At 39.2% G+C, this 19,069-nt stretch overlaps 2 protein-coding genes across 5 annotated transcripts; both read right to left on the bottom strand.

Annotated features, from left to right (window-relative positions):
- Positions 1-533: 533 nt before the first annotated feature.
- Positions 534-3,749, bottom strand: alyref (Aly/REF export factor). Of its 2 annotated transcripts, none has more exons than XM_053610112.1 (6): positions 3,366-3,749; positions 1,629-1,796; positions 1,380-1,527; positions 1,221-1,305; positions 923-1,109; positions 534-832 (listed from the first exon to the last, which is right to left on the bottom strand). In XM_053610112.1, the coding sequence occupies exons 1-6, from the start codon at positions 3,612-3,614 to the stop codon at positions 818-820; spliced, it is 852 nt and encodes a 283-aa protein (XP_053466087.1). In that variant the 5' UTR covers positions 3,615-3,749; the 3' UTR covers positions 534-817. The 2 variants fall into 2 exon arrangements, with proteins under 2 accessions (XP_053466087.1, XP_053466096.1); XM_053610121.1 differs by having other exon boundaries at positions 1,221-1,287; positions 3,366-3,746.
- A 6,326-nt stretch (positions 3,750-10,075) lies between these two features.
- mcrip1 (MAPK regulated corepressor interacting protein 1) lies at positions 10,076-18,376 on the bottom strand. 3 transcript variants are annotated; one of them, XM_053654297.1, is made up of 7 exons: positions 18,264-18,370; positions 15,890-15,962; positions 12,761-12,854; positions 12,175-12,254; positions 11,874-11,989; positions 11,436-11,531; positions 10,076-10,806 (listed from the first exon to the last, which is right to left on the bottom strand). In XM_053654297.1, the coding sequence occupies exons 2-7, from the start codon at positions 15,895-15,897 to the stop codon at positions 10,742-10,744; spliced, it is 459 nt and encodes a 152-aa protein (XP_053510272.1). In that variant the 5' UTR covers positions 15,898-15,962; positions 18,264-18,370; the 3' UTR covers positions 10,076-10,741. The 3 variants fall into 3 exon arrangements, with proteins under 3 accessions (XP_053510272.1, XP_053510282.1, XP_053510290.1); XM_053654307.1 differs by lacking the exon at positions 12,761-12,854 and having other exon boundaries at positions 18,264-18,376; XM_053654315.1 differs by lacking the exons at positions 12,175-12,254; positions 12,761-12,854.
- Positions 18,377-19,069: the final 693 nt, after the last annotated feature.

The following is a 19,069-nucleotide window of genomic DNA, read 5'->3' as shown; positions in this document are numbered from 1 at the left end:
TAAACCCCCCACACAACCCTTTTAAGTGCCTATAAATATAAGGTTCTTCTCCTTCAAGGCAAGGCTTAAAAGGCATGCCCCCCCCCCCAAAACAAGTCCAACATACTTTCCAAATGATCAGTGTTCTAATCATTCCATAAACAGAAGAAAGTGTCATGTATTCTGCCAAACAGAATATACATTCATAGTGAAAAATACCATTTGTAGAAACAGTTTTTCAAAGCAGATAAGACTCTGGAAAGTGTTTTAATTGAATTATGAGACTTCATTAACACAGCACTGCCATTATGTACAAATATTTAACGTGATTAACATACAGCAAGTATGGAGGGCTATAAAAAGGTGGAAAAGACCAACCTAATGTAGAGCAAACTAATCTGCCTTGGGAATTCACCTAAAATCTTAGACATCATAAGCAGTATTAACGGCACTGGAACAAGATTAACTAGTTGACTATGGCTTTACAAACCATCCAATATCTGTACATTGAAATTTAACACTAATTGCTTGTATACAAAAAGGAAGCAGAGTCATTTCTTGGATACTATGTACTGCAGGTTTTATTACAATGAACTATAAAGGGAGGGTAAAAACAAGCACCTCTCCACACAAGTCCTACAGTCAGACTAGGTTTTCAAAAAGAAAATAAAACAAAATGGTAGGTAAAAAAATGTCAGAGCATTTAAAAGGAGAAAACTGGTACACAAATTTAAATCACTTTTGAAGACAAGTAAATGTAAAACGTCCGGCATTTCAAATCGGTAACAACCATCCCACGATGCTGTCAGAAAGCCGCAGCATGAACAGATTGGGCCATTTAGCTGGTGTCCATCTGTGAAGACCAAAAGGAAAACAGTCACACAAAAGTGAAAAATCCAGTTTCCTTTCCCCCCTCAAGAAAAATATGGCAAATGGAACATACCCTGGCATTGTAGGCATCTAGCTGGGCATCTAATTCTTCTGCTGAAAGCTGCTGCTTGTTATTGCCCCTTGCTCCTCTGCCACGGCCTCTGAGCCCTCCACCTCCCCGTCCTCCCCGTCCTCTCTGCATGCCTCCAAAGCTCCCCATCTTGTTCCTGTTCATGCCTCCACTGCCACCACGATTCAGACTGCAGAAAAAAAAAAAGAAAAGAAAAAAAAAAAAAGTAAAAATCACATCTTTTGTATTGCACAAAGACCAACTCACAAAGTGTGCTCCTAGTTAAAGAAACATTGCTTACCCCTGCATTGGAGCTCGTCTCTGTGCGTCAATCTGTGATGTGACTAGCTGAATGTTCATTGGGCGACCTGGAACAGAATCAAAAGCTTAACCATCAGTAAGCTTACAGTAGGCTTTACTACATCTGAAAGAAAGAAAAACAGACCAAGTCAGAACTCACCATCAAGAGGAACACCGTTGTATTGCTTCATGGCTTTCAAAGCATCTGCTTTCCTCTCAAAGTGGACGTCTGCCGTGCCAAGACTGCGTCCGGACCGGTCGTAATGGACCGCAGCCTTCTTCAGGGTGCCAAATTCTGCAAAAAGTTCCTGTATAGAAGGAATACACTCATGAGCTTCAACTGATTAAGACACTCTACATGTTGATCATAAAACAATATTGTAGTAATGGCTAATCCCTTAAATAATACCTGAATGTCTGCATCGGAGACACCAAAGTCAAGATTGGATACAAGCAGCTTCCCGCCAGTTTCCACGCCCACTCCTCCTCCTCCTCCGCCGCCGCCACCACCTCCAGAATTGGTGCTGTAGCCATTGTCGAACAGGTCGTGCTGCCACTTGTCAGGGAGCTGCTTGGGCTGCAACAAACGAGAGAGAACGCACCTGCTGACTTCGGATCCCGTCTCTCACTGACAGTCCACTCGGCTGGGTGCTGGGGCAAGCAGGGGGGCTCCACCTCAACAAGGCCAGCGGCACCCAGCTAACTGCGTTCAGTGCGATCCAGCAATCCCTGCCCACCCCATCACTACAAACAAGTAAACCAATGCAAAGAAGAAAAAAAAAACCCTGCAACACGTACAGCACTGTACACCAAGTGTAGGAATCCAGATCAGTACCGGTTAAAACATAAGGGAAGGAATATAATTACACCTGATATTAGAAAAAGCACATCTCAGCCCATTACCCAAGATCCACCAAGTCTACAATTTGCTCTATCTAACCTAGCACAGACACTGTTTTGAATGGACTTGTCTGGGTGTTAGAACTGTCTGGTATGTCTCAAGGAAAATACTGCTCTACCTCACGTACAGCTCAATTAAGGGGGGGAAAAAAAAGAAAAAAAAAAAAGAAGGTTACAATACTGATTTTTTTTTTTTTTTTTTTGCAAATTTCCGAACACTTACACCTGGCAGCCTAGTGTTATCCTTATTATCCTGATATTCCTGCCCACCCACAAGGAAGCAGCTACATTAGCAAAGCAACCAAAACAACCCCCAAAGTCTCTTGCCGTTCAATTTAAATGAATCCTACACCTCCAGATGTGATGTTCCACTGCCGATTTTCTGAGATCTCCTCTGGGGAAAAAATGGCGCGGGATGAATCTCTGAAGTCCATCGAGTGCAAGATGAGACGATGAAAAATGTCCATTACTGGCTGTGTGTGTTGTGCAAGCCATTGGGACCAACGAGCGTCCATTTTGAAAAAGACACTTTGGCACAGGTTGTAATGTAGAAGCTGTTCCTAACATAAGCTTTAGGCTCCCACCATCTAATATAAAACAAGGCTTAAGGTTGTTCGACTAAGCTAAAGTCCATTTTCTGCTGTATATTAACGTTAAACACTAGCACTAATCTGAAGGATCTGTGAACACGGGCCCCTCCCAGACAAAGGATTCCACCAAGAAAACAGGCCGCATTCAGCTTCGGGCTTAAAGGGAACAACAAAAAAGTTGAAATCTTCGAGTCACATCGCTGGTCATCTCGGAGGCTTTCAGGTGTTGAGCATCAGACGAGGAAGAAAACACAAGTTGAAAAGCCACCATTTCAACGACAGGGAAGAAGTTGGTTCCAAAATGGCGCCGGTCGCTGAAGGTTAGCCGATAAGCCACTTTAGCCACGATGTAGCCAAGTTAGCTCATTTGCTCCATACTCTTGATTTCTCAAAGCGATGAAAAAGACAAAATGGGGTTTGGGGAGGAGAGAGAATATTATGTACAACTTAAAAGCCAATTTTAACGAGCTTCTCCACATTACATCACATTTCCAGAGAAACTCCGGAGGGGCATGTAGCACGGCTGACTAGAGAGCTAGCCATCGCGTATGCTGGCAAGCCTAGAAAGGAAACAGGAGGACTTCACCCAGGCATTTTTGGATGTGCGCAAGGTTTGGTCCGCTTTCTCAGGCAATTTTTCTTTAGCTTTCTCCTACCCTGCTGTACGGCGTGGGTCTGCTTCTGCCACGGCTCAGGTTCTGACGATTCCTCATGGGGCCTGAGCCTCCGCCGCGGACGCCAAAGCTTCCGCCTGCGTTAGCTCCGAGCCGCCCGGCGCCTCCAGCACCGCGGCCAGCGCCGCCTCGGCCTCGGCCTCCTCTCCCACCGCGGCCGCCCGCGCCTCCTCTCTGCTGCTTACTCTGCTTGATGATGTCGTCCAACGACATATCCATTTTGTCTACCATTCTTTAACTCGGTTAATGCTAACGCGGCTGCTGACTAAAAAGGGGGAGGGGGAAAAACAACACCACCAGGTAAACAACTACTCTGCCCCTAACCTGAATGTTGTTTTTTTTGAGCAGGAAAAGGCGCCGTTACGATTCTTATAGTTCGGAGAAGATGACGTAAACATTCGCGATGACGCGCAGTAAGTACTTCCGTGGTAACTGGACCAATCACGTTGATCTGATGTTGTACGTGAAACTCGTGTACAGTAACACATGCCAGGGGACCCCTTTAACTTTCTGTCTATTTATTAGAGGCATCGAAGTTTTTATTCCTGAACTTTCCACATTATTTACAGGCCCACATTGTTTTTGAGTTTTAGATTAAATCCATTCAATTCAAGGGACTGGCATAAAGTTGGTTTGACGTTGCACGTTCGATATTCGCAGATATGCGGAAATTAAGGGACCGTCTCTAAAGTTACATACGACATTGTTACGATTCTAACTTCAATAGCATTTGAAGGGAATGACTTACAGTCATATAACTAACTGTAAAGTGTTCATCTAGGTGTCAAATATAATGCACACCTCTTAGATTTTTTATATTTAATAAAATAAACTATTAAATCATATATAAAAATTGCCATGTATTTTATTACTGCATGGGCTCATAAACAAAATATACCATAATTTAAAGCTTAATAGCATTTGAAGGGAATGACTTACAGTCACACAACCAACTGTAAATTGTTCATCTAGGTATCAGGTATGACGCACACCTTTTAGATTTTTGATATTTAACCCTATAATGCATGAACCAAAAAACCTTCACGAATGCATAAAGGGGGTCAAAATGACCCGTACTGGATTGAATGGTTTTCTTCAAAAAACAGATGCCCTATTAATGAAATAATTAAAAGAACTGATGATCCACGAATGTTTTAATATTTCAAACATTTTTATTTTTATTTGTAATCCTCGCCCCTACTTTCTTCTGTACCATTCTGCTTATTGTGCCCTGAACATGTCACCATTATTAACATTATCATCTTCATCTTCATTTCAACAATTGTCAGGAGTTCAAGATGTTAAAATGATTTTTAATACTGTTATCTTTATGTATATGTACATGTATATGTATATGTATGTATGTATGTATATATATATATATATATATATATATATATATATATATGTATGTATGTATGTATGTATGTATGTATGTATGTATGTATGTATGTATGTGTGTGTGTGTGTGTGTGTGTGTCATTCCCTTCAAATGCTATTGAAGTTAGAAACGTGTTTAACAATGTCGTATGTCCCTTAATTTCCACATATCTGAGAATATGGAACGTTCAATGTCAAACCAACTTTATTCCAGTATTCAAGGGACCAATCAAACAGGCTAAATTGTGGGTTGTGATTTCCAGCACGTTAACAAATTAAAAACAAAACAAGAAACAAACAAACAAAAAAATCACAGACCCCACTTTGAGACCCACTGGTCTATGCAGCAAACATAGAAATTAGTAGTAAAAATGTTAACTTCAACAATTCGGACTTTGTAAGATGCAAAATTTTTCAGCCTGATTTTGCTGGTGTGAGTGGCCATGTTGACATGAAGGGGTTGAGCAGACCTTCCTAACTTTCTGAGTAGGAATTCAAATAAATGAATCTGAAAGTAAACCAGGACTAGCTTAGTTGGTATGTTAAGTTTTGAGGGTGAAAGAAAGCAGGAGACATAGCACCTTTACTAATGGCAGCGCATGAATATGAAAATACTGTTTAGTGAAAAAACACTCCCAAACACAGCTGTGTGCGCTCATACATTAACTTGAAAATCCTGACAAAATACACAGTTTAAATGCAAACCTTACCAGATAATGATAAAGTTTGAAAGAGACCGAAGAGTGGATTGTGGAATCTGCTGCCTCTTCAGTATATATCCGTTGAGTGATTTGTAATGGGTTATTAATAAACATTGATCTTTCAAAATATCAAATGATTTTAATGGCTTTTTCAAGCTTATGAGATTTATTAATACATGTGAGAAAAGTACCTAAAACTTAAATTCATTCTTCTAGCAGACCCTGACAGCCCAAGTCATTGGGGGTCACTCAGGCCTGTGGCTACTGACTATTCTTAATTAAAGCATTTACTTTACTTTTCATTTTCTATCACTAGAGAATAATGACAAATATTGTCTGAACATCTTACTGAGAGAAAGTATATCTAATCAGTATGTTCTGGGAAAGTTTCCTGGTCAGAGCTAGAGCTCGACCAAATCCAACTTAGAAGAAGCTGTGTATCTGTGTGTCTCTGTGTGTGTGTGTGTGTTAGCACACTTTTGTCAGAGGACGTTCAGAGGTGAACAACTGGTATGCAGGGGAGGTGAACTGACCCTATGATGAGACAACAGATAATTGATGGAGATATTCTTCTGACTCACAGCCCATATGTGGAAAGTTTGTCTATGCCTTAACCAATCAGAATCATTCAACCTGACATGATGACTACCTTAGTGACTGTGAGAGAGTATATTTGTTGCTGTAATAAGTGTGCAAACAGAGTGGCCTATGAACTCTTAGCTGTGTATGAAGCCGACCCCTGCCGACAAAACCGCAAACCACTCCCAAGCAAAATTAACATATGCTGGTCCAATCCAATTAGGGCCACAATTTTATTTTTCGGGATCGTTCCTGATACATCCCTGGCAAAACAACCCTATTTCTATTTTGTCTTATTTAACTAAAGGCTAAAACACTATTCATGACTATCTGAATTACAAAGCTCTGGGATCCCCTATCTGGAATGGAAAAGATTGAGAGTCAGGTTTGAGGTTTTACACTAGAACTTACCAGCGTCTAGTGTCTATTCACTCTCAGAGGTGGTAAACCTTATGCACAACACGCTCCATTCCCCTACAATACAAAGAATGATTCCCTGGAGAAAAATACTACATAGTCTGATGTTCCTGAGCTGCTGTGATTTGTCAACTGTCCTGTAATAGTAATTTAAAGTCAATGCCACGTTAGGGGTGTCGGGCTGCAACTGACAAAATTAACAGCAGCACGTCTTTGTCAAACATTCACATATCTTCATGTTCACATGACATTTGGTCACAAAATATTAATTCATATTCAGTAACTGCTCCAGCCTGGTCAGGGTTGCAGTGGGTCCAGAGCCAATCCAAGGAAGACTTTGTGCAAGATGAGGGAGTTTACCCTGCATGCCAGTCCATCACAGGGCACTATGTGCACAGACACTCATTCACACCTAGTGACAATGTAACATAGCCCAAAACAGACAGTATCCCAAACTCAGAATCAAGCCAGAGATTCTGTAGGTGTGAGGCAGCACCACCATGCCCCCCCCCCCCCACACACACACACAGTATCTCATAGAAGTGAGTACACCCCTCACATTTTTGTAAATATTTGATTATAATTTTTCATGTGACAACACAGAAGAAATGACACTTTGCTACAATGTAAAGTAGTGAGTGTACAGCTTGTGTAACAGTGTAAATTTGCTGTCCCCTCAAAATAACTCAACGCACACAACCATTAATGTCTAAACCGCTGGCAACAAAAGTGAGTACACCCCTAAGTGAAAATGTCCAAATTGGGCCCAATTAGCCATTTTCCCTCCCCAGTGTCATGTGACTTGCTAATGTTACAAGATCTCAGATGTGAATGGGGAGCAGGTGTGTTAAATTTGGTGTCCGCTCTCACACTCCCTCATACTGGTCACTGGAAGTTCAACATGGCACCTCATGGCAAAGAACTCGCTGAGGATCTGAAAAAAAAAAGAATTGTTGCTCTACATAAAGATGGCCTAGGCTATAAGAAGACTGCCAAGACCCTGACACTGAGCTACAGCACGGTGGCCAAGACCATACAGCGGTTTAACAGGACAGGTTCCACTCAGAACAGGCCTCGCCATGGTCGACCAAAGAAGTTGAGTGCACGTGCTCAGCGTCATATCCAGAGGTTGTCTTTGGGAAATAGACGTATGAGTGCTGCCAGCATTGCTGCAGAGGTTGAAGGGGTGGGGGTCAGCCTGTCAGTGCTCAGACCATACGCCGCACACTGCATCAAATTGGTCTGCATGGCTGTCGTCCCAGAAGAAAGCCTCTTCTAAAGATGATGCACAAGAAAGCCTGCAAACAGTTTGCTGAAGACAAGCAGACTAAGGACATGGATTACTGGAACCAAGTCCTGGGGTCTGATGAGACCAAGATAAACTTATTTGGTTCAGATGGTGTCAAGCGTGTGTGGCGGCAACCAGGTGAGGTGGTGGGAGTGTCATGGTCTGGGGCTGCATGAGTGCTGCCGGCACTGGGGAGCTACAGTTTATTGAGGGAACCATGAATGCCAACATGTACTGTGACATACTGACGCAGAGCATGATCAGTATGCAGTATTCCAGCATGATAACGACCCCAAACACACCTCCAAGACAACCACTGCCTTACTAAAGAAGCTGAGGGTGAAGGTGATGGACTGGCCAAGCATGTCTCCAGACCTAAACCCCATTGAGCATCTGTGGGGCATCCTCAAACGGAAGGTGGAGAAGCACAAGGTCTCTAACATCCACCAGCTCCGTGATGTCGTCATGGAGGAGTGGAAGAGGACTCCAGTGGCAACTTGTGAAGCTCTGGTGAACTCCATGCCCAAGAGGGTTAAGGCAGTTCTGGAAAATAATTGTGGCCACACAAAATATTGACACTTTGGGCCCAATTTGGACATTTTCACTTAGGGGTGTACTCACTTTTGTTGCCAGCGGTTTAGACATTAATGGCTGTATGTTGAGGTATTTTGAGGGGACAGCAAATTTACACTGTTACACAAGCTGTACCCTCACTACTTTACATTGTAGCAAAGTGTCATTTCTTCAGTGTTGTCACATGAAAAGATATAATCAAATATTTACAAAAATGTGAGGGGTGTACTCACTTTTTGAGATACTCATATATATATATATATATATATATATATATATATAAACACACAGTTGCAATCAAAATTATTCAACCCCCACGGCAAATCAGGTTTATTGTAAAAATGTACAGACTTTCAGCTGTTTGCAATGAACAAATCAAACAAAAGCAACTGAAATATTTCAACACGACGAATGCTTCAAGTGGTTTCCCCAAATTCAATTGAAAATGCAACTTACAATGATTTCTCCAGTTTCAATATTATTCAGCCCCCTGAATAGAATCCCTCACAACATCACAAATATGCTAAACAGGTGTTGTCTCATGCACACCTGATGCAACTAATCAGGGGATTCATTAGTAGCACCAGGTGTGCTTGAGCTGGAACACATGAAATACCTGAACCTGAAATGGAAGCTATCAATGGCTGCAACCAGATTTCTGAGAAGGTAGGTTGTGAAAAACCTCGAGTGACTGCAAAAGACCTGCAGCAAGACTTGGTGGCAACAGGCACTGAGGTTTCAGTGAGAACAGTAAGGCGCGTACTAAACGCAGAAGGTTTCCATGACAGTACGCCAAGACATACACCACTACTGACCCAAAAGCGCGAGAAATTTCGGCTCATAATCATATAAATAAGCCACAAACATTTTGAGATTCTGTTCTGTGGAGCGATATAACAAAACTGGAATTTTTCGGCACGATGGATCAGCGGTATGTCTGGAGGAAGAAGAATGAAGAAAGAACACTCTGTCCACAGTCAAGCATGGTGGTGGGTCGGTGATGCTCTTGGGCTGCTTTGCATCCTCTGGCACTGGAAACATGCAGCGTGTGGAAGGCAAGATGGATTCATTGAAGTATCAGGAAATCCTAGGAGAAAACATCATGCCGTCTGTGAGGAACCTGAAGCTTGGGCATCATTGGACCTTCAAACAGGACAATGATCCCAAGCATACCTCAAATTCCACTAAGGCTTGGTTGCAGAAGTTGTCCTGGAAGATTCTACAGGGCAATCACAGTCACCTGACTTGAACCCCATTGAAAATCTCTGGTGGGATTTGAAGAAGGCACTTGCAGCACGCAAACCCAAGAATATTACTGAACTGGGGGCCATTGCTCATGAGGAATGGGCTAAGATTCCTCAGGAACGCTGCCAGAAGCTGGTGTCTGGCTATGCAGCTCATTTGCAGCAGGTTGCAGCAGATCAGTCAGCTGAATTTGGGGAAACCACTTGAAGCATTCGTTGTGTTGAACTATTTCAATTGCTTTTGTTTGATTTGTTCATTGCAAACAGCTGAAAGTCTGTACATTTTGACTGTAAACCTGATTTGCAGTGGATGTTGAATAATTCTGATTGCAACTGTATGAATGTTTGGACTTCAAGCTGTCCTGCACCAGCATGTATGAACGGCAGTAGTTTTTGGCATCCTGCAGTCATATACAATTATGTCTTATGTATATTATGTAATACTGTACCAGTTAATGAGGGTAAACATGCAGGGGGTGAAATGAGAACAATGCAATTGTGAGCTGTAGGTTGAGATACCATAAAAGACAATTTTATTTCAATTTCAAGGCTTAAAAGACACAAAAATGTAATGTCACTCTTTTGAGAGTATTTATTTTCTTTTAAAAAAGAAGAAGAATGTGGTATCTCTGTTAAAAAATATTTGGCCTGCCTTTACTATTCCAATATTTTATTCTATCAAACTAACTTAAAAAAGAAAACAAAAAACCAGCCTATCGGCACTTTCCTCGAAAGTGCCATGTTTTGAAAGTTGAGCCTATGCTTAAGGCTGCAGCACGTCATATTTTTCAGAGTGCGAGTCCTTCCCTCAGTCCCCACATGCCAAATTCTTCCTGCCATCTCCTTCTGTCGGGTTATAATCTTTATAATAAACAATGCATGTGAAACAGAATCCAGAATACAAAACGAAAAGAAAAACAAAGTGATGACAAATTCCCTGAAATTTGAAATCTGTTAATAAGAATTGCACAGATTCAGGATGAGAATCAGGGATATGATGGGTCTCGAACATACATCAGCCATTTTGTCCAGACCAGAGTTCATTGAGGCAGCGAAGGAAAAGGCTTTCTGGACTAATTTGGCCGACAGAAGGTTGCTGGCATAAAAAAAGGTCCCAAAGAGAATGAGTGGGGAGAAAAAAAAAAGCTGCTGGACCAGGAGGAGAGAGGAAATTCACTAAGACTTCTTGCAGTCCTGTGTGCTTGGCCTCCTGAGTTCACTCAGGTCCACCGGGGTGAAGGCTGAAACAAATTAAACATGCTTCATCAGGGGGGTTATGATGTGAATGTTATACCTGCCTGGTCATTCATTTTTATTCCTGCTCCATCAGACAGAATGAAATAAATGCATTTCCTACATCCAACAGCAGATGGTGCAATTTATTAAGACTAGCTACCAACATGTAAAAAAAAAAATAAATTATGTCATGCATCCTTCCTAGTGGAACAAATCAGTAAGCCTAGGCAAGTACATTATATTGATGGTTTTATGACAGCAACTCACACTTTGAATGACAAGATTAATCCTAGTTTGTCATTGCCAACCATTTGTAATAACCAAGGTGCCATACTCTTACTAGCAAACATTAATGCTGGCTAGCTAAGGAATGATTGTATAAATATTTTATTACAGTACAGGTACAATTATTGATAAGTTGTTCTCATCATTCTCATACTCAATATTAGGTGACAATATTATTTTTTCTTTAGTTGTAGCATTGTAGACTGTATATTTGATGTGTATTTAATATGATTTTTAAAAAAAACAAAAACAGTGCAATAACGTACAACAACTAAGTAATAACTATAAAGTAAAAAACTGCATATAAATAGGCAGCTCACAAAGCAAGTTTTGCTTTGTGGAAACTCACAAAGCAAGTTTGGGTTTGGGTTTTTCTCCACATATTCTTGGGGTCCTCGTTCACTGTTATGCGGTGATTTAACATCTCTTAGAACACACAGCCATGCTGGAAGGAGAGCATAAAAAACATGAACATCTATGAAGGATTTCAGTCATTAAGCTCCATTTTAGAACATCTAGTAGTAGCAGCAAATCTATGCATCTGGACTGCATCTCCTTTGTCACTCATTTGAAGTGACAAAAATGCATTCAACATTATACTGCAAACCTGGTTACTGGCCTTAACCTACTACTGCTAATCTTATAAAAGTTGTAATGTGACACTGGTTTTCACAATTACAAGTATTTATTTCCGGAGATACTAATGTAAATGCACGTGAAAATGGAAGAAGAAGAAAAAAAAAAGCATAAAATGGAGATTAAGAGTATGCATAGAAACGAGACTTACTGTCATGGATAAAGCGCACGTTTTCTTCATGTGCCGGGGTGTAGAGCTCCCCGGTATTAGTCGGAGACCGAGGACTAGAGGTCCTTTTGTATGTATGCATTCTGGGAGTAGAGGAGCTGGAGGAAATAAACAGTCAGTGGTATTATTATTTAGAGTCTCTTTTCTCAGAGACCAGTTTAATTTCCTCAAAAACATTATGAAATAGGAAATCCCATGAAACACTAAATCATGCATATTTCCAAATTATTCAAGACAATTACCCAGAAGAGGATTTGATAAGCAGCTCAAAAATCTGCTATACCTCAAATCTGTCTCCTCTGTGTATTGGTGGTTTTTCCTTCCTTCTTGCAAACTAGCCAATCTATCTGTTCGCTTCAGCATCTACAGTCATGTGAAAAAATAAGTACACCCAAATGGAAATTGTTGGCTTTTTTGACATATTTGGACAAGCAAACATTTGATCATCTTTGAAAACCGTGCCTATTAATGAAGTTCATTTGCTTGAACAAAACCACAAGGAAAATGAGCTTATTCAATCATTTATTCAACAGAAATATTAATAGATGTGATATTCTTCTGTGGAAAAAGTAAGGACACCCTTGGCCTCAGAAGCTAGTATTGCCCCCTTTATAAGAAATAACTTCTTGTAGGCCTTTTGCATAATTATTCACCAGGCTTGCTGGAACTTTTGACCACTCTTCCATGCAATATTCTTTCAGTTGCAAGATGTTTGAGGGTTTTCTTGCATGTACTTCCCGTTTCAAATCCCCATAACATTTCAATGGGATTCAAATCCAGGCTTTGACTAGGCAATTCCGTAACCCTCAATTTCTTCTTTTTGAGCCATTCCTTCTTGGAATGGCTCAACTTACTAGCTTGGAACTTACTAGCAGATCCTGTGATGAAACTTTGGGGAGCTTGGAGACTTCTTTTTGCATCAGATGGTCTGCTCTTGGGCTGAATTTGCTGGGACGGCCAGTCCTGGAGAAATTGGCAGTTGTTTGAATCTGCGCCATTTGTAGATTATTTTCCTTACAGTGGAATGATGTATTTTGAATAATTTGGAGATCTTTTTAAATCCCTTGCCAGATTCATAGGCATCCACAACCTTTTTTCCTGAAAAGCTTATTGAATTGTTTAGATCTTGGCATGATGACACCACACACCTCAAGAGCAAAGAGAACACCAGACACTAGATATGAGAGGGGTGGCTTGGCAGTTAAGGCTCTGAATTACTAATCGGAAGGTTGAGGGTTCAAGCCCCAGCACTGCCCTTAACCCTCTCTGCTCCGGGGGCACTGTGTCATAGCTGACCCTGCACTCTGACCCCAGCTTCCTAACATGCTAGGGTATGTAAAAAAAAAAAAAAAAAAAAAAGAATTTCACTGTGTTGTAATGTATATGTCATTAATAAAGACTTATTATCTTTATAAATAAGACAGGTTCTAGCTACACTACATCTAGGTTCTAATCACTGGCACTAAATCTTGTACACCTGATTCTAATTTTATGGATTTGAAGATGTGATAAACGTAGGGGTGTACTTACTTTTTCCATGTGACTGATCTGTTATTTTGTTAATTTATATTGTGAAAATTACTAAAAATGTCAATTTTATGTGTCATTTGTTAGAGTGGAACAACTTTATTAGTAGGCAGTGTTTCAAAAAGGATCAAATGTTTGCTTGTCCAAATATGTCAAAAAAGCCAACAATTTATATTATTTCTACCCATGTTTGTGGCCTGGCTTTGTTGTTATTGCTGCCCTGCAGTACAGAAGCCCTAAGTGATCATGCATTATTATTATTTTTTCTTTCTTATTTTCTCATGATCTCAACAAAACAAAAAGTTGTTTTTTCGCCACGTCATTTTATCACGAGAAAACGTGATGCCTTGTGAATGGGACTGGTGTTGCATGCACTTTGGCGTCTTTGCCATCATAAATGGAAAAATTAAAACATTGCCTGATGGATGTGTGGGAAGGAAGCATACTCGTATATCTTTTTATTCATTGGTCAACAAAACAAAAATACAGTACTGTGCAAAAGTCTTAGGCACCCTATTTACTTTAGTACAAACTTTATTACAGATTTTTATTTTATGACTTTTTTTTTATTGAGTCAGTAAAAAAAACATTTTAGATTTCAAAACATTAGATTTCCAGCACAAAATGAAATGTTACAGAAAAACGTTTGTATGTCAGTAAAGAAAGCAGCATATTACATAAGAGACCACTTACACAACACAATGAAAGCTGCTGGGTTTTGCTGCAAAAATAAGAAGCAAGTGCGACAGTCAAATTCTCCAGAAGAACTGATGCTGGTTCTGCAAGATGCTCAATAACACTTACAGCTCTTTTCCTTGTAAAGCTGCACTAATTGTACTGGAGACTACTATTTATTTATTTATTTATTTTAAGCAAAGGGGGACAAACCAAATACTGAGTTTGATTGATTTATTACTGTTTACTGCAGTTTATAGTATTTTTTAGTAATGTATAAACATTTAATTTCAATATTTTTGAAGGCATTTTTGCTCTACAGCATTTCTTTACATGTGCAAAGAAACCTTTGCACAGTACTGTACATGTAGAAAATACAGAAAATAATTGAGCACAGAGAACACAGAGCTATATGAAATATATTATTAAATAACAATAATAACCAGTTTAAAACAACTTGTGCATATTGTTATTTGGTCTAGATATACACATTGTATTTCTGCAACACATCAGCTGTACTTTGGTGCAGTTTATGACTTGCAGGCCAGTCTTAAAAAATGCTGCCCAAAAGATGAGGCATATCTGGTTTATCTCCTGCTGTTGGGCACATTCATGGTCGGATTTATTTCTCACTGTGATCAAACCATACTGCAGCGCACTCCAAACGTTTGATTCATGCATCACTTACATCACACGTCTGAACTCTATCAGCACAAGGGAAGGAGGAGGAGAAAAAGGAGTACCATTTTTCAATAGGAATGTGCTTATAGTCAGCACCAAAAACAAGTCAGACAGACTTGCTAAAAAGTTTTTATTTTGAAATTAAGTATTTCTTAACAGTTTAATTTGCTATTGTTTAACCAAAGCGCTTACTTTGGGGACAAAGATTTTCAAAAAGATTCTAGACAAATGGTCAAGAAGAGTGTCTATTAGAAACAGCGGTTTTAGATTGGAATTGTAACAAACCTTTTTCGAACCAATTATTGCCGATTAATCGGCACTGATAACCGATTGGCTACCTGCAAAAATCCAGACCGATAGTTTTTCCCCGGTTGCTTCCATTGCAGAGCGGTTGAGAAGGGTCTGCTGTCGTACAGTACAAGAGCGACCGCTAGAGGCGAAATAAAAACTATCACTGACAAATTTTGTTGTGTTATTTGAAGTGTTTTTGATTCATTTTGGAGGTCTCTATTTTTATTTCTTATTTGGTGTGTTACTTTTTGTTTCAGTTTGGATGTACATCTATATTTACTTTAATTATTTAATAATCATTAATATATATAAATATTAAATATTTATTTATTTCATAAAAAAGTACAGTACATCCTCATGGTACAGTAAGTACTGTTTTTTTTTGTAATAAGGTTCAGATATATTTTACTTTGAGTGTTATGTTTTCATTAAGTAGCAATTTGAAAAACTAAAAATAGCTATTTTTTCCTCTACTTGATCTGGAAAAAAATATGCCATTAAATAAAACGATTTCATTTAATTTGTTTGAGGTATGTTTCATGAAGCCAGAATGTTCAGCTATTAAACAAAAATTGTTTAGAGCCATAGCCGTCATTTGGTTATTTGCTACAAAGTAAAAAAAAATCTGGGTGAACATCCTTTAAGTGTGGTGATTCCATAATTTTTTACCAGGGCTTGTACTAAACAGCTAGCTCAGTTTGTGAACTATTCTGCTTTGGAACGCAAAAAAAACTGAATTCTGAATAAATTAACAGTGTGTAGCACTGAGCTAACATCCAATTAAACAGACAGTAAGAATTAAAAAATCATCATTAAATCTTCACCTGGTCATTGTGTAATAAATAGGCTTATGTCTCCCCTTCTCAATCCTCGGTGGTCCTTTGAGGAGCTCAATACCTACGAACAGACGCAATATAAATTATACTAATGAGGAAGAGCAGAGAAAGCACAAAGGAAGGTTAAAATGCAGATTATGATGATACTTTTACCACAATCAAAATGTTACTATTACTAGTGACTTTGCGTGAAAAGACGAAGGGTGAAACAAAAGAGGTTGTGGGTGAAGCCTTGGTCATTGCAATGCGAGAGAACTGCAGTCAGAGGATGTGTGGAGCTTTAAAAATTGTGCTTGGTTTGCCCCCAAGCAGTTGACAACTCCAAAAGACATCTTAAAAGTAGGCTATGTGGTAAGCTAAGACCCAGTATTAGATCATACGTTATGAACAATATTTTTATGCAAATCTAAGTTATAAATAATTGTTGCAATTTCGCTTCTTACTTCATGAAACAGAATATGAAAAATGACATACGGTTAGCGGATGATCCCGATTAAAACCAAAACACAAGAGTACATGATCCTCACCAGGAGTCAAAAACTATTTTATTTAAATGACACATCTATACATAATTGATCCTCTTCTTTCTGTTTCATCCAGAAATCAGCTATTTTACCCCTAACAGTGCACAGGCTTTCGTTTCTATGCAAACGGTTCGTGCCCAGGTCAGATTACTTCAGAGTTTGTTGTAAAGTCATACCACACTGCTGAAACATTCCACGACCAACAAACATGTTCAATCGGTGAAAACAAACACCAATCAACACCAACAGATGGCGACAAGGTTAACACACTGATCTGAGTAAACCAGACAAATGTGTCAGTTGGTGTTGGTCGGCATCTGTCAATGCAGTGTGAGCTAGGCTTAAAAAACTGAAGTTTACGTGGACAATTGAGTATTACAAATATGATGGTTTTGTTGCAAATTCTACATATCTGTCATAAAAAGCAGAAATACTCTTTCCTTATCCTCGAGACCCCACTGTCCTCACATGGGGATATCGCTTTTTTTTTTCTTTCCCCAAACTACTTTTTTTTCTCAAACTACTTTGTGCATATATTCTCATAAGTGCACAAAATAAAACCATTAGGGTCCGCTGATTGACGACGAAGTGTTTCCTGATTAGAAAGAGTTCCAGGTAGAACCAGTTTAGGAGGCTAACTAAGAAATAAAACTTGATCGAGTGTGCCGTCATAGGAAAATAAACAAGGTGTTATGACAAGCGGACGGCCATTGCTACTACAAAGTGGATTATTTTCCTATACCAATACATCCTGAAGTGTTTAATTCCTCTTCTACCACAACAATTTGCCAAAGATTAGGCCTTACAACTTTTGATTTAGTAATGAATGACATGCTATTCTTTCTAACCATTTATAGTTATATTTAATGTTACAGAACATCTATAACAGGTCATCAATTACACTATAGCAGACACAGTTTCCAAACACAGCTCATCATGTTACAGAGGAAACAAAAGTCTGTCCAGTGGCATAAAACCTACTGACTGTTACTAAGCACTGAGACACAAGACTACTGCTGTAAAGGAGTTTCAATCGTTTTTCTTTGTTAAATAACAAGACACTTTTAAATCGGATTATTGCTCGTACTTCATGCAAGTCCCTGTGGATGATTTACTATGGAAACAATAACATATTATAATAATCTGACCAATCAAGAAACCTCTACAGAACCCCCCTCTTTCCCTTTATCTTCTTGAGACCCAAACTTGTTCATATTTGAGTGAATTTACATAATTATCATGTGCTAATAAATATAAATAATGAGAAATTACAAGGCACGTTATAATTTGGGTTTCATGATGACGTCAGCGTACACATGTTGAATAAGGGTTGATATGCAAGTGGAATTTCCCTTAACCAGTGAAACCGAAAACAACAACAACAATAATAGTGGCATTTTACGTAGCGTGGAAAATGCCAAAAAATACACATTCAGCTTTGTCCAGAAATATCCCAAGAGATATTTAAAGGAAATGCATTATATACGCAATACGTTGTGTTTGTTATTGTTTGTAGCTAACGAGCTAATTCCTTCTGTGCAGCTAAAGCAAATGATTTCAAGTGTTTAACATTTAAAATATTTAACATCTCAATATGACTTCAACGTCATAAACATTATGTATAAACCCCAATGGAAGATTATTTTAGGGTTTCTAGCTAATACGTGAATCTCCCTCCTGCATAAACCTGAGCTATAAGATTGCATTTAATAAGCAACACTCATTTCCTCTCGACGCTAACTGGCTATCGAGCATCTCACACAAACAGCACATACACCTCGAGAAAAGAGTGAAGACATCTCAGTGGATGAGTGCAGTTAGAGAAAGCGTCAACAAACCTGTATGCTCCTTCCTTTTCACTTTTTTTTTTTTTTGGATAAGAGAAACACAGGCTACCGTCAGCCGCAGTGCTGCTAACAAGTCCAAGCAGCTCCGGGTCGGCAAAACAAAAGGTTGCGCATGCGCGGTACAGAGCTCCGGCGGAAACACTACTCTCTTCAAAATGTCAGACAGTCAGAAGAAATTCACAAGCAGCAAACAAGTCAAAGCAAACAACATTTAAAAAGTACAAGTCTAATCCAAAATTAGATCAACAGGTCGAAATGAATTAAAGCATACTTTTGAATGCGATTAATTCCAGATATAACTGTATGTAATGCACTTCATAAAGATGACTAGCATCCAGTTTTCAATAAATTCAGCTATACTCTAAATCAGGAGTTTTCAAATATTTCTGTAGCCATTTTAGCTATAAAATACGTTTCATAGATCCCATAAGAACTGATTTATTTTAGGAACATAATCTATTCAAATATAAGGATCATTATTCAAATTGGAAAAAAAAGTCAAAGTAGTGCTCATGGGGGAAAACTTTGAATATGACTGCCCTGGAGCTTTTTTTTTTTTTTTTTGGTACTCTGGTTGACATTATTTCTGATAACTTTAACTAGACTATAACACAATCACAGACTCTCTGGCTATGCTCCATGGAGCCCTTGGGCATTCCCAGACCCCACTTTGAGAATCATGGGGTTAAACATTTTTCCTTTCTATAATACACATGCTGTCAGCTAATTATCAACACTTAATGAGGAGGAAATGGTAGCAAATAGAGTTGGTACAAGTATACAAATACTAAGGCAGT

The sequence above is a fragment of the Ictalurus furcatus genome, chromosome 2 (genome assembly GCF_023375685.1).
Source record: "Ictalurus furcatus strain D&B chromosome 2, Billie_1.0, whole genome shotgun sequence".
Taxonomy (NCBI): domain Eukaryota; kingdom Metazoa; phylum Chordata; class Actinopteri; order Siluriformes; family Ictaluridae; genus Ictalurus; species Ictalurus furcatus.
Note: the sequence above shows the minus strand (reverse complement) of the source record. Positions and strands in the feature narration are given on the sequence as shown.

Coding starts and splice junctions, on each gene's coding strand:
- mcrip1 (XM_053654297.1), bottom strand. Junction 11,990..12,174: donor ACAGAGGAGACAGATTTGAG/GTATAGCAGATT, acceptor TATTTCCTCCAG/CTCCTCTACTCCCAGAATGC. Junction 10,807..11,435: donor CCCAAACCCAAACTTGCTTT/GTGAGTTTCCAC, acceptor AATTTGTTTCAG/CCTTCACCCCGGTGGACCTG.
- alyref (XM_053610112.1), bottom strand. CDS start 3,614: ATGGTAGACAAAATGGATATGTCGTTGGACGACATCATCAAGCAGAGT. Junction 1,797..3,365: donor GACCCACGCCGTACAGCAGG/GTAGGAGAAAGC, acceptor CGTTTGTTGCAG/CCCAAGCAGCTCCCTGACAA. Junction 1,528..1,628: donor TCTCCGATGCAGACATTCAG/GTATTATTTAAG, acceptor CCTTCTATACAG/GAACTTTTTGCAGAATTTGG.